Source organism: Mirounga angustirostris, unplaced genomic scaffold (genome assembly GCF_029215605.1).
Source record: "Mirounga angustirostris isolate CCGP_5_RB_7025 unplaced genomic scaffold, mMirAng1.0.hap1 SCAF_11, whole genome shotgun sequence".
In the NCBI taxonomy this organism is placed as follows: Eukaryota; Metazoa; Chordata; class Mammalia; order Carnivora; family Phocidae; genus Mirounga; species Mirounga angustirostris.
Window position 1 is genome coordinate 40,397,251 of NW_026991719.1, and position 27,502 is coordinate 40,424,752.

Genomic DNA, 27,502 nt, shown 5'->3' on the forward strand with positions numbered 1-27,502 from the left:
CAGCACTTCGGAGGCCATCCTGCACAAAAGAGTTCTTGACTCCGGGGGCCCATTAGTAACATTTGGGTAACAAATTTCTGCTCTTAGCATGAGCCCTCCCTCCCCCACCCTGCCTGCCCAGGAAATGCCAGCCTCGGGAAGGAGTAAACCTGGGGACGTAACAAGGGTCACATGGCAGCTCGAACTCACGTCTGCCACTTGGCTGATGCTCTTCCCACAAAGAGGTTGTGGTCTCTCTCTCCCCTCCTGTTGAATCTGGCCTGGCTCGAGCAACTCAGTGTGACCACCGGCAAGTCACAGAGGTGATGCCCTGAAAACTTCAAGGCCAGGGCAGAAAGGGCGACGTGGCTTCCACCTTGCTTGCTTCGGTGCTGGCTCTGGGAACCCTGAGTCATCGGGGAAGAAGCCCAATGCCCCCAGGTGCCAGATGTACGAGCCAATGAGTCTCTGGACGACCCCAGCCCCCAGCTTTCTGTTTGGAGCAAAGGCAAGCTGGCCCTATCATGCCCTTTCCAAACTGCTGACCTAGAGAATCCGTGAGTGAAAGACACTGTTGCTCCCTTTCCTCTGTTTGGTGCAGGTGGTTATGCAGCAACAGTAACGGGAGCAGATGGCAAAACCGCAGGCCAGAACGTTCCTCTGTGCCCCCCAGACTCCATCGGGATTCTCCGCAGCAGCGGGGCCTCTTCCCTGCTCAGGGCTCCTCTGATCACAGCCTCTACAGCTTCCCTCCCCAGCACGCTGTCCCAGGCTGTCACTGCTGCCCCCACCCTGCCTAAGCCTTAGCGGTTCGCCTGGCGGTGACCTTCCGCCCCTGGGGGTGGGGGGTGAGGGCCCCTGCTCTGCCATTCCTGGGCTTGAGAGGAACTCGGCTGTAGAGGATCCCGGGCCCTAGAGGAGCGGGAGGGCCTGTAATCACCCACATCCTTCCTTTCTTCCTCAGATTCCCCGGGCTGGAGAGTCAGACCCCATCCCTCTCCTTCCCCTGCCTGGGCACCACTGATAGACTCTGACCCAGTGACAGTGAGTCAGTCACCAACGTATCCAGTCTATCCATTCTTGGAAGGCAGGCAGTCAGGGACTTAGCTCCAACACTCTTCCTGGCCGGCCTACCCCCTTAATATGTTGTTTTAAGAATGCTGACTCTGGGGCGCCTGGGTGGCTCAGTCAGTTAAGCCCCTGCCTTCGGCTCAGGTCCTGATCCCAGAGTCCTGGGATCGAGCCCTGCGTCGGGCTCCCTGCTCTGCGGGAAGCCTGCTTCTCCCTCTGACCCTCCCCCTCCTCATGCTTTCACTCTCCCTCTCTCTGAAATAAATAAATAAAATATTAAAAAAAAAAAAAAAAAAGAATGCTGACTCTGGGGTCAAACCCCAGCTTCATCACTTTCTAATCCTCTGACCGTAGATGACTCACTGAGACTCTCCAACTTCAGCTTCTAATCTGTAAAATAGGGATAGCAGGACCTACCTCATAAGGTTGTTGTCAAGCTCATGGTGAGGGAATCCATGTAAAGATGCCTGGCCTATAGTAAGTGCTCAATAAATTTTAGCCCTTTATCACAGTGTCTTCTCCCGGAAGAAGCATCTCTTGTGACTTACCCCTTGTAAGACTTGAAAGCTGTCGTTGTTGGGTGGTGGGTCCTGATCTGGGTCAACACCAACTCTGTAAGTCACCAGGGAGAAAGACAAGGAGAAAAATGGAGAGTATTAGCTCGGACCATGGCAGCCATGCTGGCTGAAAGTAGCCAAGGGGCCAACCATCTTCCAGAAGCGGAAGGGGTAGTTAGCTAGAAGAAGAGGAAGGCTGTCATGCAAAAGTTGTGAGAAAGAGGTCATGTTCCATGTCAGATCCCAGGGGGCAGGAGAGGCAAGTGGTGCTTACATCCTATTTGAGGTCGCTGGCTGGCGACTGTCCTTCTGCCTTCCTGCACCAGACGGTCCCAGTTATCCAACCATGGGTCTCGATGCCCCACGCCTTTTCCTTTCTGCTGCTTCCTCACGTCTGCCCTGACCTGCTCTTAATTCCCTAAACTTCTGTTCCAACAGTTTTCATATATCCAGGGCGGTGGCGGAAGAATTTATAGTGAACACCTGTATATCCGCCACCGACAGTCTACCATTAACATTTTGCTGGAGTTTATCGCGTATCTATCCACTTCTCTACCACCCATCTTATTTTTTAGATGCATTCAAATAAAGTTGCAAACATCAGTACTTGTCCCCTAAATACTTGAGCATGCATATCATTAACGTTTTGTCCTGGTGCCCCCACATCCTCCCACAGCGGAGATGACCTGAGAAGTGACACTTTTAAGATCAACAACTGAAGACAGAAAGAAAAGGCAAAGTGGCAAAATCCACTTACAACAAGTCCCATGCTTTGACTAGGGTAGTTGTCTTGGCTTAGTAACACACCAACTGTTGTTTTGTGCACCTGTTAATTCTTCATCCCTGTACCTTCCTCGCTCTGAGGAGGAGAACTGTGACCTTGATCACAGGGGGGTGGGGGAGAAAACAAAGAGGCCAGGAAAATTCTCTGTCTTCCCACACTCCCTCCAGTGTTGCAAAGACCTATAAACAGAACACGATTTCTGGCAGGTCTGACCCGAGCTGGGAAGGGAGGTGCTGAATGGCCTCAACCAAGAGTCTTTGGCCGTCCGGTACCGGGGTGCTGACTCCAATGAGTAGACAGCGGACTACAAAACCCCATGTGTGTGCACCTTACTTTTCTTCCTCTCCCTCCCTCTTTCCTACCTATGATGCGCAGGTTATTTCTTGAAAAAAGAGACTAATAGAAAAGGAAAACAGAAGACAACACAGATGTGCCTACCCTCCCAAAGCCAACCTCTACCCTGTCTTATTGCAGGTTTGTCAAGCACTAACCCAAGGTGTGCGTACCTGGAAAGGGGGAACTATGGAGGGAAAGGAAACAGATAGCCCGTATGTTGCTGAGGGCAAAGTTTAAAACCACAAGACGAATTCATGTATTCAGCAAATATTTATTGACTGCCTATGATGTCAGGTACTGTTCTAGTTAAAATCTAGCGTACCTGACACCAGATTTCCTCCCTGAGGGCCTGGGGTTTGGTTAAGATCTTCGTAGTGAGTTCGATGGACTTTGCTATGTGTCTAGGGACTGCTTCCAGGCTGGAGATTCTGAGGGTTGGAGGCTTGTCCTCATAACTGGACATTATTCAGGGATCTTTGAACAACAAATCTCACAGAGATTTTCTTGACACGAAATCCATCCAATTCAGGGGCCTTTCGGGGCTGCCCCCAAAAAGTCCCACCAGAGCCTCAGTGCATCTGAAGTGTCTAATGTATCAAAGTGTTAAGAGGAGAGGTCACATATGGAATTCCCAGCTCTTGGGCATTTTGAGCCCTCACTCGTTTTAGAGACTCTTAACACACATTCCCCAGAGAAAAGTCCTCTATAGGGTAGCTCGGTCAGCATTTGTAAGATCAACAGCTAGGAATCCAATCTTGGGCCTTGTTCTGTGGGTTCTATAGCAGCAGACTCGCTTACTCAGGTGAGCTTCCCAGTGCAGACACAGAGTGCCGGTTACCCCAGTGTTTCTCGGACAGCCTACCAGAATGCCAGGTGATACAGCAGCCCTCGACCTAGCCACAAGGCCTGGCCAGATTGTGGGGCAGGAGCAATGACATTATGTGATCTGAAGGGCATGAGGCACAGTATGGCCAAGAATATGGCAGTCCGGGTCTGCCACTAATAATCTCTCCTTTCTATACTGTGAATTTTGAAATAGGTGTAATTAGCCTTCGTAAGTGGCTTCCATTCCAGCAAAGATAAAACAAGTTGACTTTACTGTCCTAGATGAAATAGGAAGACTAGGGGTAGGGGAAAAGGTTAAGGATGCCCTGTATTACAATAATGAAAATAAAACCAAACATGATAAAAGCTGCCAAATGAAATTTAGCCCCCTCTAGTCTTTTAACTAATTGCTATTAAAAGGAAAAAAAAAAAAACTTTGGTTAACAAGAATTAAATTTTGTTCAACCAGAACTGCTTAGGAAGACTAGGTTGTGACTATTTTCATTCAAGTTCTGGCAATGTCGGAGGAACTCATCCATTTATCCTGGGTCCGTGTGGCCAGGCCAGAATTCAAAACAACAAAGCACAAAACGGTGAAATAACTTGATACACTCACAAAAGTAGGGCCACCCTAACCTCATCTCAAACTCGTAATGTTCAACATTTTGTCTGGGAGAACTTGGGAATGATTCTAGACCCACGCTGTCCAGTAGAACTTTCTAGATCTGCGCTGTCCAACGTGCTAGCCACGAGCCACAAGTGGCCAGCCACTGAGCAGTTGAAAAATGTGGCTAATATGACTACTGCTGTACTTTACATTTCATTCAGTTTCACGCCAAGTGAGAAAATAAAGCAATCAAACTAATGTGCTCATTCTGGAATGAAAAAATATAGAAAGAACATGGATAATTTCCCTTCTGGTATGAGTGTAAGTACATTCTGATTAGCTGCCATCTAAAATGCCATGAAATCTCAGGAATTTTAGAAGTGTTCTATTTCAATTGATAATTTTTCAAAAATGTGAATGGCTGAGGCCCTAAATAATTGGAAGACTATGCAACACACACCTACATGTAAAACCCTGAACACCAGATCACGGTCTGAATTCTCTCATGTCCCAAGTGTAATAACTTGTACTGTGCCCAAAGGACCTTCCTTCCTGAAGGTGGGATATTTCAAAAGAAAGGGTTTCCTCTGCCACCTACCTGCTACCTAAAGTCAGACCTCCAAAAAGTGAATGTGTGCGTGCGTGTGTTTTAAACAGTAGAAAAAAAGTGTATGAGGGGCACCTGGGTGGCTCAGTTGGTTAAGCGACTGCCTTCGGCTCAGGTCATGATCCTGGAGTCCCGGGATCGAGTCCCGCATCGGGCTCCCTGCTCGGCGGGGAGTCTGCTTCTCCCTCTGACCCTCCCCCCTCTCATGTGCTCTCTCTCTCTCTCTCTCATTCTCTCTCTCAAATAAAATCTAAAAAAAAAAGTGTATGATTAACATAACATAATAAAATAAAATTTAAAAAAAAGTGTGAACCCAGGGACCCTAAGAGCTTCCATTACTTAGACACACATCGTTAGGGTACATCTGGAGCCTGGTGATACCACAGCGCCCATGGCTGGTGAGCAGCATCGCTGTTCTCTCCACTGCGCTCAGACAGTGACGTACTTTGACGGTGGCAAGAACAGAGCTCAAGCCTGTTCTGCACTGATTTATCTACCAGCACTGAGAATCAGGCCAGGAAGAATGCATGCTGATAAAGACGCAGAAAGGACAAAAGAAACATTAAAGTCTTTGTTCTCCTGCCCCCCACTGCCCCCCTTAAGCCTAATCAAATCATAAACTTGGGTGGACACTGAAAACCCAACTGCATTACAAGAGTCTTTATCTTCTGGTTTTGTTTTTTTTTTAAAAAAAAACAAAAGTGTTTTTGTATCTTTTGATTCACCATAAGGTACGAGGACACAATTACATACTTTAAAAACTACTCAAAGAGCACTGGTGCTTAATTAAGATGGTATGAGCCCTACCCCAGTCATGGCAGACATACCAAATCCTAAGTCTCTTTATGAGTGAAAAGCCTTGTTTACTAGATCATAAACAAGACTTTGTGGGAAAAGTATCTGCGGCTCTGAAAACGGACTGCTCTGGACTCTAAGCTCAGTTGTCTAAGAGGGACAGAGAACAGACTCTGAGGAACACCGACACAGCAATCAACCCAGAGACAGGGTGGAAAAGCGGTTAGACTTGACCTGACCTCCTGCCCCTTTGGCTGAATGGGGCAGGGGGTTGGCGCACACAGGAAGGAAGGAAGAGACAAAACGTCATAAAGAGAAACATGTCAGGTTAGAAGGAGGAGAAAAGCCAGGCCCAGTTAATTTGTTTCTGAGGATTTCCTTGTGTCACCTGATGTACCGCCAGCAGTGTTCGTTCCGGTCCTCTTCGGACAGCTCCTCGACGCCAACTCTGGGCAGCAGAAGAAGGGAACGTGAGTGTGACGGGGCGCACAGGGGAGCCGGGAGCTCTGGGCACAGGACCTGGACCACGCCCATCAAGGGAGAGGGGGGCTCCCTCTGGAGAGAGATCCGTACCCTCTCTTAAACTGTCCCCATTCTCTAAAACCCAGAGAGGCAGAGAGGCTGCTAAATTTAAATTTAAAGCAACCATGTTAGGAGCGAGGCCAAGTGAGGATCAATCGGGAATGAAGGTAAGCCTCTCAAAATATCATGTAAGGAAATCAGGAATGCATGCAGCTCACGGAAAATGAATTTATACAATTTTTTCAGGAATTCACCTGTTTCATAAAGCAAGGTACATCCATACGAAAAATAGAAAACAGAGTTGTTACTAAACACGTATCTGAAGTGTTTACACATACTTTGACACATATTTGACAGAAAGAGCAAAAAGCACCATACTGTTGAAAACAGCAACAATATTTAAGAAGACAAAGATGGCCTTTTTTTTTTTTCTTTTTCAGACACAAGTAAACCATGTTGTCTAAGGGTTCCTGAAGGTCAGGAACCCAACTTCTGCTATTCTCTTTCTCTTGCGCCTTAGAGTTGACACGGACCATTTTCACCTGCCTTAACAATTTCTGGGTTGTATTCAGGGTGCATTTGAACTTTGCCATCAAACTAAGAGCGGGGTTTCACAATGTTGGCCCTGCTGACACTTCGGGTCCTGGCCTCTACCTACAAGATACCACTGGCAACCCCCTACGCAGTTGAGGCAACCCCAAATATCTCCAGACATTGCCAAATGGCCTCTGGGGGGCAAACTGCCCTCAACGGAGAACCAATGCACTTAGATCATGTATTCTCAGTTGGGGGTGGTATTGCCCCCATGGGTGTGAAGATTGGTTCTTGTGAGGCAAAAAGTTTTAGGTATTACAATGGTTTGTAGCCCTCTAAACCGTGATACTACATAAACAAGCATATAGCAGATCTGTGGTATTAAAATTTCACTGGAAGAGGTAACGGGGGGGGGCATTTTTGAAGGGCTCCTTGTGGGGGGACAACAGTGAAAACAAGGTGGAAGAACACTGTGCTAGACAATGCCCAACTTCTCATGCTACTGATATCCCCTGGAATATGCAAGCGAGAACGAGATATGCTTCTTAAGGCGGTACTTCAACAAGTCACATGCTCAGAATGGGACTCTATATTTTACCATACTATTGAAAAATTGTAACACATTCCAGAAAAGCAAGCTGGACTCCATTAATGTAAGATTCACTGATAATAATAATAGCAATAGTAGCACTACTGATGCTATGATTAGTAATGATAATATAATAATATTGTATTATATATGATATATATTAGATACAATAATTAACAGCTAAAAGATCCTAAATGCTTACCATGTGCCAGATGGGACATTTCTTTTTCAGGTGGTACGTTTAAAGAGAATTCTTTATCACATTTATTTATCATCACATTTATTTTATCCTTACACTATCGTCCCCATCTAAACTGGTGAGGAAACTGAGTTGAAGAGGCTAAATAAGTTGCCCAAGGTCACAAAGGTAGAAAACGGTAGAACCAAGACTGAGGCTGAGGTTCTTAGACCCCAGAGCCCCAGTTCTTCACCTCACAGTATCCGCCTTTTTTTTAAAGATTTATTTATTTATTTGAGAGGGGGAGGAGGGGGGAGGGGTAGAAGGAGAGGGAGAGAGAAACCCAAGCAGACTTCATGCTGAGCACAGAGCCCAACAAGGGGCTTGATCCCTCGATCTTGAAATCACAACCCAAGTAGAAACCAAGAGTTGGACACCCAACCAACTGAGCAACCCAGGCGCCCCAGGATCCACCTTTTGATTACACGCTGGTGTCCTTAAACTCTTTTAAAATATCCAGTTACAGGGGCGCCTGGGTGGCTCAGTCATTAAGCGTCTGCCCTCGGCTCAGGTCATGATCCCGGGGTCCTGGGATCGAGCCCCGCATCGGGCTCCCTGCTCCGCGGGAAGCCTGCTTCTCCCTCTCCCACTCCCCCTGCTTGTGTTCCCTCTCTCGCTGTGTCTCTCTCTGTCAAATAAATAAGAAAATCTTTAAAAAAAAAAAAATATCCAGTTACAAATGCTATTACATAAAGAGCTCAGGGCTGCTCCCTGCCTTTTTTCTTCAAGTTATCTGGCAAAGAGCTTTGTCGTAAATTCTCAGTCTAACAGGATTATACTGAGCAGAGTGTCCTTCCTTGTCCTGGAGTGTTTGCATGACTGCGCTGTGGGGTGTGAAGGGTACCTGTTCATCTGACTGCCTGGGCACGTGCCATTCCGCCCCCACCATCACCACCACCTCATGTGTGTGTCACCTGAAGCTGGGGGCGTCAAAGAGAACGGCCACCATGCTGCCCAAATGTGCTCTGGACCCAGACAAGGCTCCTCTGCTGAAATAATCCTGTGGTCATTTTTTTAAATTGCCAAAATTACGTCCTTTGTGAATAACAACACCTGCTCAAGGGACTAAGAAAAATATGTAGTGTGTGCATTAACAGAAAACAATTGGAGCGTCTTGCCATGTTTTAAAATATCAGTGACAACATACCAATTTAAAACAGATACGTTGGATTTCTGGAAAGCAGGGACCTGGCTTTGGATTTAGGTCACATTCATTTTTATTTTATACACAGACTAGAACATAGCCATGGTTAAAAATCACAACTAACTCCTCATTATTTATGGTGGAACTTGGAATCCTACCCTGGGTTTCTGACTTCTGAGCAGCTACTTAACATCTCATAAGGGCCTCTGTCAGGAGCCTGGAGAAGTAAGGATCAGGTAGGTATTGATTTTACTTAGGGTGTAGAGGTCAAAACACCACACTGAACTTCAGGGGGTTTCTGAAGAAATTTAGAATAAGAAACTGGTTCACATAAATGATTCATGGTCATGAAGTAACACCAGAAACCACAGGCCAGAAAAACCAATGAATCTCATTACTTTATTTCCAAGGGAATTTCTTTCATGTAATCTCTATAAATGTCAGTTTCTACACTTACATAATCACTATTTATACATATCTGGAAAATGCAACGCACTAATACCATATGTATTGGTTACCTATTTGCTTCATTACGCTGTCTGGGTGGAGCTGGACAGAAAGAAGGAAAGAATAAAGATAGGAGCAGAAACCAATGAAATATAAAACAGAAAAACAATACAGAAAATCAGTGAAATAAAAAGCTAGTTCTTTGAAAAGATCAATAAAATTGACAAACCTCTGGCAAGACTGAAAGAAAAAAAGAGAGAAGGTACAAATTACCAATATCAGGAATGAAACAAGGAGCGTCACTATAGATCTCACAGACATCAAAAGAATAATAAAGTAATGCTACAAACAACATAGATGTGACAACTTAGATGAAATGGACCAATTTCACAAACTACCACAATTCACCCAATATGAAACAGATAATCTTTTTTTTAAAAGGTTTATTTATTTATTTGAGAGAGAGAGAAAGAGAGCATGCGAGTTTGGGGGGGGGTTGGAGAGAGAGAGAGAAAATCTCAAGCAGACTCCCCGCTGACTGTGGAGCCCAATGAGGGGCTCGATCCCATGACCCTGAGACCATGACCTGAGCTGAAATCATGAGCTGGATGCTTAATCGACTGAGCCACCCAGGTGCCCCATGAAACAGATAATCTTAACAGCCCTATAACTATTAAAGAAATTGCCTTTACAATTTAAAAACTCTTGAAAAAGAAGTCTCCAGGACCATACGGTTTTACTGGAGAATGCCATTAAACTTTTAAGATGAGTTAACACCAATTCTATACAATGTCTTCCAGAAAAGAGAAGAGTAGGGAACACATCCCAGCTCATTTTGTGAGGCCAGATTACTCTGATACCAAAAATAGACAAAGGCAGTGTAAAAAAAAAAAAAAAAGAAAAAAGAAAAAAGAAAGAAAGAAAACTGTAAACCAATATCCCTCATGAACACAGACCACAAAAATCTTTAACAAAATAAAGCTAATAGAATTCAGCAGTCTAAAAAATTTATACACCATAACAAAGTGGGGTTTGTTTTAGGGAAGTAAGGCTGGTTCAATATTTGAAAATTAATTTAAAAAAGGGGGGGTGCCTGGGTGGCTCAGTCGGTTAAAGTGTCCGACTCCTGATTTCAGCTCAGGTCATGATCTCAGGGTCTTGAGATCGAGTCTTGCATCGGGATCCACGCTGAGTGTGGAGCCTGCTTGAGATTCTCTCTCTCTCCGCCCCTCCCACCCCCGCTCATGTATGCACACTCTCTCTCTAAAAAAAAAAAAAAGAAAAGAAAAGAAAATTAATCAATGTAACCCACCATATTAACAGGCTAAACAAGAAAAATGTGATCATATCAATAGATACAGAAAAAGGATTTGATAAAATTCAATACCTGTTTATGATAAAAACAAAAAGTCTCAAAAACCTAGCAATAGATAGAAATTCCCTCAACTTGATGACGACAAACATCTACAAAAACCCTACAGGTAATATTACACTCATTGGTGAAAGACTGAATGCTTTCCCCTTAAGACTGGAAACAAGGCAAGGATGTCTGCTCATGTTACTGTTACTCAACATCACACTGAAAGCCTTAGCCAGAGCAGTAAGTCAAGAAAAGGAAATAAAAGGCTGGAAAGGAAGAAATAAAACTGCCTCTGTTTGCAAATGATGTGATGGTCTATGTAGAAAATCCCAAAGAAGTTACAAAACAAAACCCTCCTAGAACTAATAAATGAGTTGAGCATGGTCACAGGATACAAGATCAACATACAAAAACCAGGGCGCCTGGATGGGTCAGTTGGGTAAGCATCCAACTCTTGGGTTCAGCTCAGGTCATGATCTCAGGGTCATGGGGTCAAGCCCTGCATCAGGCTCCATACTGGGCATGGAGCCTGTTTAATATTCTCTCTCTCTCTTGCCCTCCCTCTGCCCCTCCCCCTTCTCCCTCTCTAAAAAAATACGAAAACCAATTGTATTTCTGTATCCTAGCAATGAACACATGGAGACTGAAATTAAAGATAGAATAATATTTATAATTGCTCAAAAAAGAAGAAATACTTTGATGTAAATCTAACAAACCATGTACAGGCACTGTGTGCTGAAAACCATACAACAGTGATGAAGGAACTCAAAGACAATCTAAATAAATGAAGAAACATGCCACGCTCATGAACTGACTCAACATGATAAAGATGGCAATTCTCCCCAAACTGATACATAGATTTAACACAATTCCTGTGAAAATTTCAGCGAGATTTTTTTTTTTTTTTTTTTAGAGCTAGACAAGCTTATTCTAAAATATATATGGAAAGGAACCAGAACAGCTATGACAAATTTTGAAAAAAGAATAATGTGGGAGGGCTGGTTCTACCTGATGCTAAAGCTTATTACATAACTATAGTTATCAGGACAGTGTGGTACTGGTGGAGGGCTGAACGCATTCATCAGTGGAGCAGAACAGAAACAGACCCATGTGTATACAGCCAACTGATTTTTGGCAAAGGAGCAAAAGTAATTCAATGGAGTAAGACTTTTTTTTTTTCTTTAAGACTTTATTTATTTATTTGAGAGAGAGATGGAGCACAAGCAGGGGGAGCGGCAGAGGGAGAGGAAGAAGCAGGCTGCCCGCTGAGCAGGGAGCCTGATGCAGGGCTCGATCCCAGGACGCCAGGATCATGACCTGAGCCGAAGGCAGACGCTTAACCGACTGAGCCACCCAGGCACCCCAAGACTAGTCTTTTTAACACATTGCCAGAACAACTGGATGGTCTTAGGCAAATAGAATAAGATAAAACCTCAACCTAAGCCTTGCATCTTATATAAAAATTAACCCAAAATGGACCACAGACTTAAATGTCAAGCAGAAAACTAAAAAACGTTTAGAAGATAACACAGAAGAAAATCTTCAGGACCTAGGGCTTGATGGAGAGTCCTTAGCTATAACACCAAAGGCAGGATGCATAAAAGAATAAAAAGATAAATGGCACTCCTTCGAAACTGAAACTTCTGCTCTATGACAGACTCTACTAAAAGGATTAAAAGACAAGCTACAGAGCGCCTGGGTAGCTCAGTTGGTTAAGCGACTGCCTTCAGCTCAGGTCATGGTCCCAGGGTCCTGGGATTGAGCCCCACACTGGGTTCCCTGCTCAGCGGGAAGCCTGCTTCTCCCTCTCCCTCTGCCTGCCGCTCCCCCTGCTTGTGCTTTCTCTCTCTCTCTCTGTCAAATAAATAAATAAAATCTTAAAAAAAAAAAAAAACGACAAGCTGCAGCCTGGGAGAAAATATTTGCAAACCACATCTCTGACAAAAGATTAGTATCTATAATAAATAAAGAACTCTCAAAACTCAATTTAAAAAACCAAAACAATCCGATTAGAAAATAGACCAAAAGTCTTGGGGCGCCTGGGTGGCTCAGTCGTTAAGTGTCTGCCTTCGGCTCAGGTCATGATCCCAGGGTCCTGGGATCGAGCCCCGCATCGGGCTCCCTGTTTGGTGGGAAGCCTGCTTCTCCCTCTCCCACTCCCCCTGCTTGTGTTCCCTCTCTCGCTGTGTCTCTCTCTGTCAAATAAATAAATAAAGTCTTAAAAAAAAAAAAAGAAAATAGACAAAAAGTCTGAACAGGTGTTCCACCAGAGAAGATATATGAATGGCAAATATGCACACGAAGAGATGCTTGACATCATTAGTCATTAGAGAAATGCAAAGTAAGGCCACAGCGAGGTATCCCCACACACCTATTAGAACAACTACAATGAAAAATAGTGGCAACACCAAATGCTGGCAAGGATGTGGAGAAACTAGATTTCTCCTATACCCAGTCCCACACATCGCCATTTCCCGAGCCCTCACTGCAGTAGCTGCTATGGTCTAGGTGTTATCTACACGTTACATCAATATTTCCACAACAGTACAGTTGTTATATTTGTATATACAGCCGTGTGCCTCAGGGAAAGCTACCCACACTCTCAGTTCTGGATAGGACAGTTTTCATGGCCCACTTTTGAAAAGGGTTACCAGAGGGGCGCCTGGGTGGCTCAGTCGTTAAGCGTCTGCCTTCGGCTCAGGTCATGATCCCAGGGTCCTGGGATCGAGCCCCGCATCCGGCTCCCTGCTCCGCGGGAAGCCTGCTTCTCCCTCTCCCACTCCCCCTGCTTGTGTTCCCTCTCTCGCTGTGTCTCTCACTGTCAAATAAATAAAATCTTTAAAAAAAAAAAAAAAAAAAAAAAAGAAAAGGGTTACCAGAAGTGCAAAAAGTCACAAGTCAACTCTCCCCTCTCGGTGGGAAATTATTTGGTCCTATATATGTGTGTAGTGTGTGGGAGGGCTCATAAACTAGCATGAAAAACAAACATGATTTAATCAGGCTCTGAGGATCTAGGGTGCCTCCTGAGAGACCAAATAGGAGCAGAAAGTAATCTCAGAAGTCAATCTTGAGGTTCTTTTGTTTTTAAGATTTTATTTAGTTATTTGAGAGTGAGTGAGAGAGCAAGCATGAGCAGGGGGGTCGGGGGAGGGGCAGAGGGAGAGGGCGAAGCAGGCTCCCCGCTAACCCTGGGATCCTGACCTGAGCCAAAGGCAGATGCTTAACGGATGGAGCCACCCAGGCACCCCTGATCTCGAGATTCTTAAAGATCCTCAGCAGTGTTCAGGGTAAGCCTTTTTTTTTACTCTTATTCTAACACAGAACAAAGATGGTACCATTGTATGTGTCAGGTTTAGAGCCAAAAATCTGTCCATTTTCTTCTCTAGGTTCATATTCCCATGATGAATTCGTTTCCTTAACACAAATCTTGAGATTCATACCAGGAACTCGAAGTTCTGATCATCCCAAATTTCATGACACAGAGGCAGTCGCTAACACCGTCAACCTTCTCAAAGGTGGTAGAGCTCAGTAGTTCAGACTGTGGACTGGGTGGCAAGACTGCCAGGCCCCAAACCCCTGCTCATCCACCTAAAGCTCTGTGACCTGGGCAAGTTATTGCTCTGTGCCTCGGTTCTGTCAACTCTACAATGAAGATAATAGTAGTAGCTCCTCCATAGGAATGTTGTGAAGATTGTCTTAATATAGGTGTGGCATCTTGTACAAGGCCTGCATCACACAAGTGTTAGCTATCATGTGACTGCCACTGATCAGCCCCACATAGCAGCTTCTGCAGACCCACAAGGATGTGAGGCTGAGACTTGCTAGCCCGGAAATGGTGCGGCTGGCAGAGGACAAGCCCAGGAATCCCTGCTGTCATCAAGACAAAAGTCCCTGATGGGGTTCGGAAGGGGGGGATGGGGTGGGGTGAAGACTGTTCTTTCCAATTCCAGTTTTCTCCCAAATTTCAGTACCCCCCCCCAAACCGACTCTAAGGATGACTACGAGATTGTAGGTTCTCTCTCCTCCAAGCTAGGTATGCTCTGCAGCTGTCAGTCTGGGGCATTCTATACTCCAGAGAAGGGAATGTGAACTGAAAGCCAGCAGAGAAAGGAAAAAAAACAACAACCACCACCAAAAAACAAAAAACAAAAAACACGGTGCCACCTTGTGGCTTCTCGGAGAATTCTTCACACCCACGCACGCCCGGAGCCCTGTCACATTCTGATCACGTTCATCCTCCGCGGACCCCACACTGAGGGAGGTGGTGGGGGCGCCTCCAATGAGGCAGAGCACACACACTGGGAGCTGAAGGGGCCTGCAGAAGATCTGACGGCATGCTTTCACTTAATATTAGGGGAAACTGAGGCCCAAAGACAGGAAGGGCTTGCCTTGAACCAGAGCCAGAGTTAGGCTCCGGGACTCCTGTGCTCTGTTCTAGTGTCCTCCTTATCCTAAGGTGCTGGGGCTCGCCAGCACCCCCTGGTATTCAAACGCTCTCAAAAAAAAAAAAAAAAAATCAAATTTAGGTCAGCGCTCTCCGTGCTGACCCAGCTGCAAAACCACAGGCAGGGGACAACAAATGAGGGTGACGCAGGAAATGTCACCTCTTTTGTACGCTCGAGCAAGAAGAGACAGAGCAAACAGTTTCCTCCCAGAAACAAAACTCTAATCGTCTCTTTTCACTCCTGGCGGATGAGCCTGTTTCGAAGGCTGGAGTTGTGATTGCAAAGGAACATGAAATGCCAGGCGCTGCCGGCAGTTACCATCCGTTCTCTTGCCTGCAGCCTTAAGACTTTGGAATTCCTGCCCTAGTGTCACTGTTCTAGCAAGGTCCAGGTGTTTCTAAGGCCTTGTGCTTTCGCAGTGACAGAAATTTTCATGCCCACCTTTTTTTTCTTGTGGAAAAGTCAATATCCTGAAGTGTTACTTATTGCTTTTTATTTTCAGTCCCACCCCCAAACCAAACCCAACCCCGTAAGAACCTTCCACTCACTAAGCTGTCTCCGCGCCCCACCCCCCCGCCCGCCCCGTGTTAGTCACAAAACTGGCCATGGTTTCAAACCTACCTTATGTTAAGCCATGACAGCATGGGGGTCGTGCCTCCACCAATGATCCAGACAGTGAAGAAGACGATGAGGAGCGTGGTTGTGAACATCATCTGGCGAGCATAGGATGCGGTGTCTCGGATGGCCAGCGCAAATGCCATGGCCCCCCTGAGGCCTGTGGGGACCGAAGAAGAAGATTTGGTTCTAAGGCCAAATGATAATGTGTCCTCGGATCCACTGCTGCCACTCGGGGCTAATAAACTGGATCCGCGTGTGCTGCGGGAGTCACGCTGTCTTATTCAGAAAGGAGAAACTTACGGGAATACGGTTTTCTCCTGTTGGAAGTTTTCATTTGCAAAATACCCCAAACGCAATGAGAAAAACACTGCACTACCTTGTATGGCACGTTCTAGGACAACAGCAATAGTTCTCCAGCTAGTAACACGAAGTAAAAAGAAATGTAAATAACAACATAAGCTCTCTAGGTCTGTGATCCAAGCACTATACAGTCATTATAAACTGAAGTAACAGGCTAAGGATGAATATGGCAAGTGCATATTTGTGGTTTCTGTGCCATGAGCCACAGAACAGTTCAGCAATTCCTCAGCAAAGCCACACAGAGAAGTAACAGTATAACCTGATCTGTATCAGGGGTTGGCAACTTTTTCTGTAAAGGGTCAGATATTAAATATCTTAGGCTTCATGGGGCAAGGGGGAAAAATCAAGGATACTGTGCAGGTACTGACAGATAAGAGAAAAAACAAATTTCCACAAAATCTTATCGACAAAAACCAAGAGTGGAGTAATTAATAACCGAGTACAATGTGTTGTAATATAGGTGGGATTAATTAATGAAAACAATGGGATTCTTTCCGGAGGAGGAGATTTCACTTAATTGGATTTCAAAGTTAGTGTCCCCTCACATCACACAGACTGTAGATGCCCATCTGTAAAAGCCATTGTTAGCCATGAAGTATATGACAACAGGGCCCAGGGACTGTACAGTTCGCTGACCCTTCACCCACATTAATGGGTATTAAGATTAAGCACCAAATACTTACAGTGAGTACAGCACAACCTATAGAGAAGTCGAATCGCTATGTTGTGCATCTGAAACTAAGGTAACATTGTGTGTCAACTGTACTAAAAAAAAAAAAAAAGAAAAAAAAAACCTGCGAAATAGAAATTAATGTAGTTAAGTATATTCTCACTCACCTTTAAGAGCGTATTTTTTTTAAGACCATATGTTTTGATCTACATTGTGCAACACTCACAAAGGAATTGAAACAATTGTGAATATTTTTAATATATATTCACAAATATTTGTTCTTCTTTTATGTGAGTTCTCATATTTTCATCTTGTATTAGATTTTACTTATGTTATATTCAGTAAAATGTTGTTTGTTTAAAAAAAAAGATTAAGCACCCACATTTTAAAGTTTGCCTTTCTAAGCTCTTTTGTTCCTTCTTCAAAGCAAGCTCATCATTTGTTTTATAGTAAAGACTGAATCCATGGTCCTTAAAATAGATACCTGGTGTGAGTTCCTGTTCACCGGGGGTGGAGGGGATGGGGGGGGGGGCAGACTACAATGACTGTGTACATTGTATGAGAGAATGAAAAGTTATACCCACTATATCTGTTTGTATAGTTTCCTACCTTTCCTGATAATTTTGCAAATTCACTAATCTGAGAACTTCACAATTCACTACAGAATGATTCCAAAAAGTGACATGAAAATACGAAGTTAACATTTTCTATTACTCGGTGCCAGGGAGACACTTATGCACATCTAGACCACCCAACAGCCAGCTTTGTCAACGATCAATATTTAAGCCTCTAAAGGGATGCTGTCTCAAAGAAGAAAACTTGGGGGTCGGAGAGAGACACTGTGTGCTCCATTTGTCTTTATTTTATTAGGTAAACGCTGTGAGCGATATGATAGAGAAGCCTTGGGTTTTTCATCACTCTGAAGAACTGAGTTCCTTTCGATGGTGAGGTTGCTCCTGGCAGGAAATAATTTTTACAGGAGATATCTTTAAACAGCTCTGTGTACTTCTCGGTCTTTTAGAACAGGAAATAATGAACATACTTTAAGTTTATCCAGGTGACTGAGTTATCTCCACCTGGTCTTGCTCTTTTCCAGCAACACTTTCTTGATATGGAAGGAGGATCTTGGTGTGACCTCCTCAGAAACCTCTAAAGCGGTCCAGCTGCTCTTGAGGCAAGCCCAAACGCTTTGGCACAGCCCTGGGGCTTCTCTGTGGTCCAGACTCCAACAGTGGTTCTCAAACCACCACCAGCAGCGGCAGCTGAGAATACGTGAGAAATGCCGATTCTTGGCACCCAGCCCGTACCTGCAGAATCACTCTGGCGGTGGGACCCGGCGAGGGGCTCTAACCAGCCCAACAGGTGGTTCTGATGCCGCCTGAAGGCTCACAGCAGCCTAGATGCAATTTTCCCATCCAACCTCACCCTCTTTCTGCATTAGCCCCTGTGTCTTACCGCGAAACCACGCTGCTGCCCTTCCTGGCAAAAGCCACCCCTGGCAATGCTCTCCTGCTTGTCCAACCTGCTGCCTCGTGAGACCCACGTCTGGCAAGCCCAGATGGAAGGCTGCCCCCCTGGTAAAGATGGCCCCAGGCCCTCCTCTTCTCCACCCTGATTCCACACCTTTTATGTGCAATGTGTCACCCTCTCTCCAGAGGAAGCTAGCTCTTTGCACACCTGCCTCCCCCACAGTGGACTGGGAGCCCTGCAAGGAGGCGGTCTCTGTCTCCTCCAGAACCCAGAACTGTGGCTTATAAAAAGAGGATGCTCCATGAACATCTGCCAGAGGGAAAGGCTGCCTATGTCAGTGCAGTTGTAAGTAAGTACTACGCAGAGCAACCGCTTCGCCAAGCAGTGCCTGTTGCTGAGTGTTCAGGAAGACTCTGAGGCCCCCCGAGAACTACGACATCACAGTCGAGGGCTGCTACTCACTCTGCCTCTTGTGCAGCCCCGCCCCCCCCAAGAGGACAGCAGTACCTTTAAGGATCACTGCGGCCTTCTGCCCCACCATCTCCTCCCTCTGCTCTGCAAAGACCCTCTGACTTGGGTCTCGTCTATAATGCCTGACGCTTACTGCACTGTCAGCTCATGCCAACTGCTCTCTCCTTCCTTTACCTCTGCATATTTTACTGTCCTTTGTCCCCTCAGTGGCTTCTGCAGACTTCTCAGCTTTATGGTGGAGAGGGGGGCATCTGGGAGACAGCATGAATCAAGCAGAACTATCACAGCGTTAACTTCCAGTTTGGGGCTCATCTTGTTTATGCAAGTGTTTTTTTTTTTTGTTTTTTTTTTGTTTTAATGCTTCAGAGAAGGTTGGAGCTAGGAGGAACCTCAACTCAATTAGCTCAATTTTATTATTTTATAAGAGTGGATACCGCAGCTGGGAGGTACTGGGTGACCTGGCCTGTGTTCTTTCTCATTAAAGGCCTATTGCCCTCCTAATTTTAGGTCTGGAGCCCTTCTGGAAGATTAAGGGTTATGAACATCTATCAGAAAATCATCAAGCACTTTAAATACTTAAATATCTCCAGGTCCCACAGGTGGTAAAGATAAAAATGAAGATGTGGATATTTTAAGGGAGAATGTTCACATTTGGTAGTTTACTCTGCAAAATCAATATTAACTCTAACATGTACATCAGTCTACTCAGCATTGCAGGGGATACAAAAGGACCAGGAATTTGAACTTCTGTCCCTTTATGAAACTTATTGATGATATTTTAATCATGCTAACATTCCTGCCGAATAAAGCTCATTTTCTTTACATGTATGGGTTTTTGTTGTTGTTGTTGTTGTTTTTTACCTGAAAACATCATCATGTGTTGAAAGTTCCAGCCAATCTTATGCCTTCTGCCCAAGTTGAGGAAGAAGGAGAGCGGGTAGATGTGTGCAGCTCTGCCCAGGAAGATGGCAACCTGACCATTGGGCGGAGGTTAAGGAACCAACAGGTTTCCAGAATGGCACCTTCCCACGGCCTCTGGTGGAGCAGAGAATTTTAGGGATGCTCTGACACCTCACGACCAGGACATAACCTGCACAAAGATCAGGAGGGTTGCATAAGGCAGCCAGGCTGTCCAGGCTCCCTTGAAATGCATCTCAGCAACAAGTGGGGATTCAACTAGACAACTTTCCCAACCTCCTGGCTCCCACCAGAGGTAATTTCTAACCTGTTAAACATGTGCTGCTGTAACTTCTTTTTTTTTAAGATTTTATTTATTTATTTGACAGAGAGAGAAACAGCGAGAGCAGGAAAGCAAGCAGGGGGAGCAGCAGGCAGAGGGAGAAGCAGGCTCTCTGCTGAGCAGAGAGCCCGATGTGGGGCTCGATCCCAGGACCCTGGGACCATGACCTGAGCCGAAGGCAGACGCTTCAGCGACTGAGCCACCCAGGCGCCCCTGTTATAACTTCTTGATTTAATTACGCCGGTGTGGACCAAGTCTGCCATCTCTCTAAAAATGAGTCCAGAAATAAGCTCAGGCACCGTGGCAGGGGCTGGGGGGTGCGCTGAGAGGAGCAAATAGTGGCTCGGGTCCCGTGAGAAGGAAAGTCACAAGAAGAAGGCAGGCCTAACCTTGGGGTCAAACGGTGAAGAGCAAGTTTCCTGGGTACGAGCTCATGAGCTTCAGCAGGAAGCCAACAAGGAGGGGCCCGACGTGACCAGGAAGCCGCTACAAGTGAGAAGCTTCGGGGGGCGCACTCCTATCCGTCACAAGACTCAACGGGAGGGGGAGACTTTTCTACCTAAGAGGCTCAAATGCCTTCCCGAGGGGTGAGGCATGGAAACGGGGGCGTGCGGAAGGCGCCGAATTCAGGGAAATGTCACTTGCGGAGTCTGGACGAGAGCCCAGCGGAGAGTGGCCCGCGGCCCTGGTCACAGAAGGAGATGGCCGGGGGAGCCGCAGGGACCGGGAGCTTCCAGGTCCGCCGCGCCCGTGGCCCGAGCTGCAGCCGTCTCAGACACAAGCGAGGCGGGACTGTCTTCTGCCTGCCCTGGGGGTACAGGACTGACTGTTTTTCTGCTTTTAGCTGGCTTCCGCCCCCGGCTCTGTGTTGTGTTGTTTTGTTTTGAACAGAAGGAAACAGGTAGTTGCTTAGGAAGCACATTCTATCCAGCAGCCATGCAAAGGTCGTCAAGTGGGTAGGCGGCCTTCGGGATTCCCAGGGGGCCCGGCTGGCCCTCCCAGCAAGGCACCCCTCTGTAAACAAGGGCTCCCGGGATGCCGTGCTAGGAGTACAAATCCACAGGACATGCAAGGGCTTTCTGAATCGAGAACGAGAACGCTGATCCCCCAGATTTTTAGCTGTTCATCTGGCGAGTGTGCAAATCCAACAAAAAGAGCCCCAGGTGAAGCGGAGAACACTCTAACCAGAAGGCCTCCACAAGGCAACAGGCCACGGTCACTATCGAGCTGCTTGCTGAGTGTCTCCTAGTCCTGCACCATAAATGAAAAGCCCAGAAGAGAAAAACTTTTTTTTTTTTTAGGTTACCCATGAGGCCTGAGAAAAGGCAAGAGTAAATGCCCAGCAATAAGGGACGCCGGCTCAGTATTTTGAAATCCAGGCTGAGCTGGACTGCTACTGTTCCAAGCCCCAGAGAAGTTCACTTCGATGAAAACAATAGGATATGAGGCCAAGCGAGCAAAACTCTGAGCTCTCCATCCACTGCTGGGCATACATGTGCCTCATTTCTTGAGAGAAGCCAATCCCTAAAACTGTGTCTCTCTTCCAAAAACTGCACTCACAATGGAACTAAGTCAGGAAACCAAGTATTTTTCCATTTTGTCTTTCTTCCTCTCCTTTTTCTTTTTGGAAAAAAAAAAAAAAAGGAGTCTTTTCCACTGTGATCTATCACAGCACGGACGCTCCTGTGAAAGCGTGCTCACTGCCTACAGGCTTCTCTGGGCAGCATGAGGAAGGGCTGCCTGCCCCAGTGTGCAGTCGAGAACAAGAGTAACAGAACCTTCAGGTCTTCCAAACTGGGAACCTCCTGGATTGGAATTCATAGAGCAATGAAATAAAAATGATTCTGGGACTGACACAGTTGCCAACTTGTAGATCTGCTAATAAGAAGGGTGCTTCATGGGGCACCTGGGTGGCTCAGTCGGTTGAGCGTCTGACTCTTAATTTCAACTCAGGTCATGGTCTCGGGGTGCCGGGATTGGGTCCATGTCAGGCTCTGCACTCAGCGCAGAGTCTGCTTGTCCCTACCACCCCACCCCCGCTCCTCCCACTGCATGCATATGCACATGCATGCTCTTCTCTCTAAAATAAATAAATAAAATCTTAAAAAATAAATAAATAAAAAGAAGGGTGCTCCAGAAAACAAGCTACCACCTGCCAAGCACCAGTGTAACAGAAAAATCATCTTACACAGAACACACCGAGAGGACAACCTTAGATCAAGGCTAATCCTTAAATCAAATACATTTAGCTTTATGAACCCCGTAAACCTTCTTGTTCTCATCATGAAAACACCACCACAAACTAGCCCTGGCTCAGTCACCCACCCAAAACAGAAATTCTTCTTATTCTAGCTTCCCCAGCAGTGGTCACCTGTCCACAAAGAAAACGGTAGAACCAGAAAAGGATACAAAAGCTCCAATGATGAACACGGGGCTGAAAACGTGCTTCTGGAAGGTAAACAGTGCCAGGCCCATGTAGGAGAAGATGAAGTTCTCTGCCAGGAAGTGTAACACCTCAAAGAGCTGCACAGGATGGGGAAAGGAAGCTGTAAACCCTGTGGGTCTCCTCCCTTGTATTCACAGGTAACTCGTGAGGACCCAGAGCTCGCTCTCACCTGCTTCGTTCGACTTCTTGATTCCACTGACAGATTGTTGTAGGTGTAATGAGCCTGTGTGATCCCACAGAAAAGGACAGCCACAACGCCTGGTGAGAGATTTTTAAAAAAAGAAAGAAAAAAAAATCAATGGAGAAAAAAAAAAAAAGAAGCTGGAAAAAAATCCCCCCTGAAACAAAAACAAGGTAGGCAAGCCCAACATGTACAACTTCCTGAATAGTTTGGAAAGTTTCCTATTGCTGAAAGCTCCCTCACCCCCCCACTCATATCAACCTTTCCTTCTTCTGACTGCCTTCCTTCAAAGCCAAGGTCCCCGACTTCCCTTCTTGCTCCAGTTTTAAGGGCATTCTCTCCTCTCCTCTAAACTCCCGCTGATTTTGGCATTTAGCATTCACTCTTTCAAAGAGGCTGTGGGGCACCTGGGTGGCTCAGTCGGTTGAGCGTCCGGCTCTTGATTTCGGCTCAGGTCATGATCTTGGGGTCGTGGGATTGAGCCCTGCGTCGGGCCCCACGCTCAGTGGGGAGTCTGCTTGAGAGTCTCTCTCTCTCTCTCTCTCCCTATGCCCCTACCCCCCCACTCTCTCTCTTAAATAAATAAATGAATCTTTAAAAAAAAGAGGCCATGAGGGCCCATCATATCCTTTTGTCATATTCCTCTCTGTTCTCTGTTCTTAGAAGCAATGAATTTAATTGCAAGCAAATGCTTTCTATTTTTGCATGGTCTAGGGCTTCAGACAAAACGGATCCAGAGCACTGTGCCATTTATCCAAGCCTTGGTTACCTTGGTTTCTGATTAATGGTAACCATTTTGTTGTGCAAGACAACTGACGCACCTGGACTGTGCCTATACATTTACAGGTAATTGCCAAGTTTTAAAGAAGTGGGGTATTTTATAATGCTGCATATAAAGATATGTTGCAGTATTTTGAAAAGAGGATAAAAGGGCTTCCCAACTACCTGGATTATGTATAGCAATTGTACTTGAGTTTCCTAGTGGAAAAATTCAGTGATTTTTTTTTTTTTTTTTGATGAGAGAATGTGAAGAACTAAAACCGCAAGTTTACTCACACTAATAATACATGAAATTGGCATCATAAAAACATAGTATTGAAAAACAATGATTAAATAGACCAGAGCCAAAACAAGGACAAACCGTGTTCACATTCATCTGAGTTGATGATACAAAGTTACCCTTACAAGGATACAGATTTTGTCTGTTGTTTGTTACTGTTTGTGAGAGAAGCAGTAATCTAGGGGATGATACAATTAAGAGGTTAATAAATTCAGTAACCTTTGCAGGTAAACATCTGCTTACAGTTGGAATGAGTACTCAGAGACAACTGAGCTTGAAACAATAAATTTCATCCTTTAAAAACGTGTAGCTCTGGGAAACAAAATTATTCCTAAGGTGGAATACCAGCCTTGCCCAGCAATCCTCCATATGGACGCTCTGTGAGTGGTGTATCAACTCCATGCGGCTGTTCCACGAGCTCCCCTCCAGCTCGCACAGCCCCGGGCTGCAGGGAGGGAAAGGGTAGCCCAAGGGTAGTGAAAACCCACCTGTGAACCCACAGGCTTCTGCCAAAAGGAAGGTGCTCCAGGACATCAAGAAGAAGAGTGCCGTCTCCAATAGAGGGAAGCAGTGCAGCTTGGTAAACTTGGTCACGTGGGCCCCTGTCAAGGAACTTGGCTCCGGGAACAAGTTATCGGGGCTACCAAGAACCACACAGGGTGAACCCAAGATCCCCCCTCTTCCCTAAGGGTGATCCCTTCCTTTCAACTCTTCTTTTGGGGGCCCCAAAGCTGCTGCTCGGTTTTTAAAGTAACAGAAACGAAGTTTTCGAGTAGAAACAAGGTTTCCAAGGGCTGGGAGAGAGGAGAAAGGGTGATATTGTTTCTGTTTGGGATGATGAGAAAGATCTGGAAACAGTGGGGACAGTTACACAATGTGGATGTACTTAATGCCACTGATTTGTACACTTAAAAAAAATAATAATGTGACATACCCAAAGCCATTTAACTATACACTTCAAATGAGTGAATTGTACGGTATGTCAATTTTACCTCAATAAAGCTGTCTTTAAAAAAAAAAAAATGGAGCTTTCTAAAGCAACCGGAAATAGGTTTTCTGTGCTCCCTGCAATGCCCATGGCTCTGAGGGGCTCGGTCTTGGCCTGAGGGGTGACTGGCAGGTTAGTTCTTGCAGTGCAGGGGGTGCCTCAGGCAGGCCTGGGGAGGGAGCCTGGGCCCGTGAGACTCTGACCTCTGTGGGCTGCTATGACCTGAGTCCAACAGCAGGTGCCTCATGAATGCATGAGAAATGAAGAAATAAAATGCACAACTCCAGGGGCTGGTGCCACTTTCGGGGACCAGAGAGTCCCCTCGTAACACTGCCCTTCCACAGTGGGCCAGCATGGAACCATCTCACGCGTGCTTTCACGGAGCAGTGCAAGCCCCCAGAGCATCACAGGGGCCTCTGTGGAGAAAGCAGCTGGGTCCATGCTGTCCAATATGGTAGTCGCTAGCCACGTGTGGCTACTGAGCACTCGAAATGGAGCTAGTCCGAATTGAGAGATGCTGGAAGAGCAAAATATGTGCCACGCTGCAAAGATTTATTATAGAAATTGCGGGTATAAAATCTCCGTGATAATTTGTATACTGATTGCAGGCTGGGATGACGTGGCTGGCATCTGTGGCTTCCGTGACGTCATACTAGATGGCAGGGATCTAAATGCCATCAAAAGAGCATTTGACGAAGGACTCGGCACACCTGTCGAGGGGTGGTGGCCTGCCCGTCCCACACTTTGCTTTAATGTCGGTTGGTTGGATTTTTAACTAAGTGGGATACAATCCTTCACTTAAGGAAGGCCACCTCGTGGTAATTGCCACTGATGGCCCCAGGTAGTTACGGCCACGTTAACCCACATGGCCCACAACAGCCGAGGGCAGGCTTGAGGCTCAAGTACTTCCCAGCCTGCCCCCTCCTAGCCTCCCGTGCGGCAGCCCCTGCTCCCCAGCCTCCTCCTGGCTCTTTCCCCCGCTTCCAAAACCAATGTCCTCCCCCAGCTGGTTCGCCGGAGGGAGAGAATGCAAAGGCACATGCTAGAGTCACACTCCCAAACATTTTCTCAGACTCTTAGTTAGCTACGTACTCGACTGTCATGCTTCACCAAAGGGACACATTTCAGGAGTCCCCCCCCCCACCCCCGACCCCAGTGGAAACATCGATTTAAGATTCATTTCTGGAAAAAAAAAAAAAATCATTTCTGAGAAGAAGAACCGAGACCTCGTTCTTACAAGTGTACTAGCACACGATCCTACCCAGGCGGGGGCAGAAACCACAAAAAGGATATTAGAGCAGTCACAACGCCCGTCACAGCTCCCATGGTGAAAGAGCCACTAAATATACCTAGAAAAATGCCCACTGATTTAAAAAAGGCAGCAGCATCAAAGGCATGAGTGTTCAGGCCCGCTGGCTGGTAGGCAACAATAGACCTGGGGTTTAAAAAGAAGAGAGAGCTAAAACAGAGCACGCTGTTGTTCTACCGTGGTACCTAAAAAGATCGGCAAATGGAGGCATCTACACTCTGCCTAGCACTCCCCGTGCTGTAGGCCTTTAACCTGCTGCCATCAGCATTCAGATGGCCGCCAAGTGGACAAAGCAACATAACTTTATCAACAGAACTGATGACCTCACTTAGAAAAACACCCAGTTCAATCTTTAACACTTTTGAGAGAAGCCTCTGAATTGAGCCCAGAGCACGCCGGAAGCCAGAGGCTCTCTTCCCCGGGGCAGAAATACCGTTGTTACTTACGAGGACAGGACAATGGCAACAGCATCATTTAGGACACTTTCCCCAAACAGAAGTGCGTAAAGATCCACGTCTGCGTGCAATTCGTTAAATATTGCCAGTACAGTCACTAAAAATGGGCAGGAAGCATATCAATTAGTTTCAGCTTAAGCCACTGGTGACAAATGTATAGAGGCGATTCCTACCTCTGGCAGGACAGGGTGGTTTGGGAGACAAATGAAACGAAATGAAAGTGACAAATCTTCCCGATCCGAGTGAGGTCTGATAGGAGGCTCATTTCTAAGAACACCACAGGGCAACCCTGCGCTCTCCACTGCAATGCCATCACACTGGGGAAAGACCTCTGTTACAGAACCTTCAAAAATAATCACACTGAATGTGATTTGGCCCCACTGGCAGACTGAAATCTCTCTGAAGGCAGAAACCGTTTTCCCACTGACCCCTGTGTTCCCAGGACCCAGCATAGGGTCAGGGCACCGAGAAGGCTTTAACAAAAGTCCGTGAAATGATGAAAGTCTTCTTTTAGGACAGACCAGACATAATTCCATGTCTCTTTGTCTTCACATTTCTTAGATATTGAAAAATCGGCTGTTCTCCAGATGAGCAGCTCTCAAACTTTTGGTCTCAGGACTCCTTTATGCTCTTAAAAGCCACTGAGGCCCCTAAAGAGCTGTAGTTTTTGTGGGCAATAGCCATTGATATTTACTGTATTAAATAAAACAAAAAATTAAATATTTATGCATTTAAAATTAGGAATAAACCCCGTCATATGTTAATGTACTTATTTTTAAAAAGATTTTATTTATTTATTTGAGAGAAAGAGAGAGCGTGTGCAAGTGAGCATGAGTGGGGGGAGGGACAGAGGGAGAAGCACACTCCCCGCTGAGCAGGGAGCCCGATGCGGGGCTCGATCCCAGAACCCCGAGATCATGACCTGAGCCGAAGGCAGATATTTAACCGACTGAGCCACCCAGGTGCCCCTTTACATATTTTTAATGAAAAATAATTATATTTCCCAAAACAAAAAAAAGTGAGAAGAGAGCCATTTGTTTTACAGTTTTTCACATCTCTTTACTATCTCGATTAATGGGAGACAGATGGTTCTCTTATCTCTTTCTGCATTCGACCAACAGATAGTCAATATCACATGTTATGCAGCCTCTGGAAAACTCTACCCCACTGCACATTCGTGAAAAAATGAAAGTAAACAAGACAAATAACGGGGGCGCCTGGATGGCTCAGTCAGTTGAGCGTGTGACTCTTGATTCTGGCTTAAGTCCTGATCTCATGGGTCGTGAGCTTGAGCCCCACATCGGGCTCTGCGCTCAGCAGGAGTCCACTTGGATGTTCTCTCCTTCTGCCCCTTTCCCTACTCGCTCTCTCGCTCGCTCTCTCTGCCTCTCAAA

General features: G+C 46.0%; 1 protein-coding gene across 2 annotated transcripts in view; it reads right to left on the reverse strand.

The window, feature by feature from the left end:
• The window catches only part of SLC9A7 (solute carrier family 9 member A7), a 134,849-nt gene that overhangs the window by 27,210 nt on the left and 80,137 nt on the right, over window positions 1-27,502 (reverse strand). For both annotated transcript variants that reach the window (XR_010406094.1, XM_045876668.3), the window contains exons 6-14: window positions 26,100-26,205; window positions 25,638-25,779; window positions 23,845-23,950; window positions 22,285-22,373; window positions 22,079-22,192; window positions 19,291-19,402; window positions 15,462-15,615; window positions 5,950-6,009; window positions 1,599-1,662 (exon numbers count right to left, since the gene is read on the reverse strand). Coding sequence is in view for 1 of the 2 variants with exons in the window: in XM_045876668.3 (XP_045732624.1) it covers window positions 1,599-1,662; window positions 5,950-6,009; window positions 15,462-15,615; window positions 19,291-19,402; window positions 22,079-22,192; window positions 22,285-22,373; window positions 23,845-23,950; window positions 25,638-25,779; window positions 26,100-26,205 (947 nt within the window). In the remaining variant the exon portion in view is untranslated. The remainder of the gene's footprint in view (window positions 1-1,598; window positions 1,663-5,949; window positions 6,010-15,461; window positions 15,616-19,290; window positions 19,403-22,078; window positions 22,193-22,284; window positions 22,374-23,844; window positions 23,951-25,637; window positions 25,780-26,099; window positions 26,206-27,502) is intronic.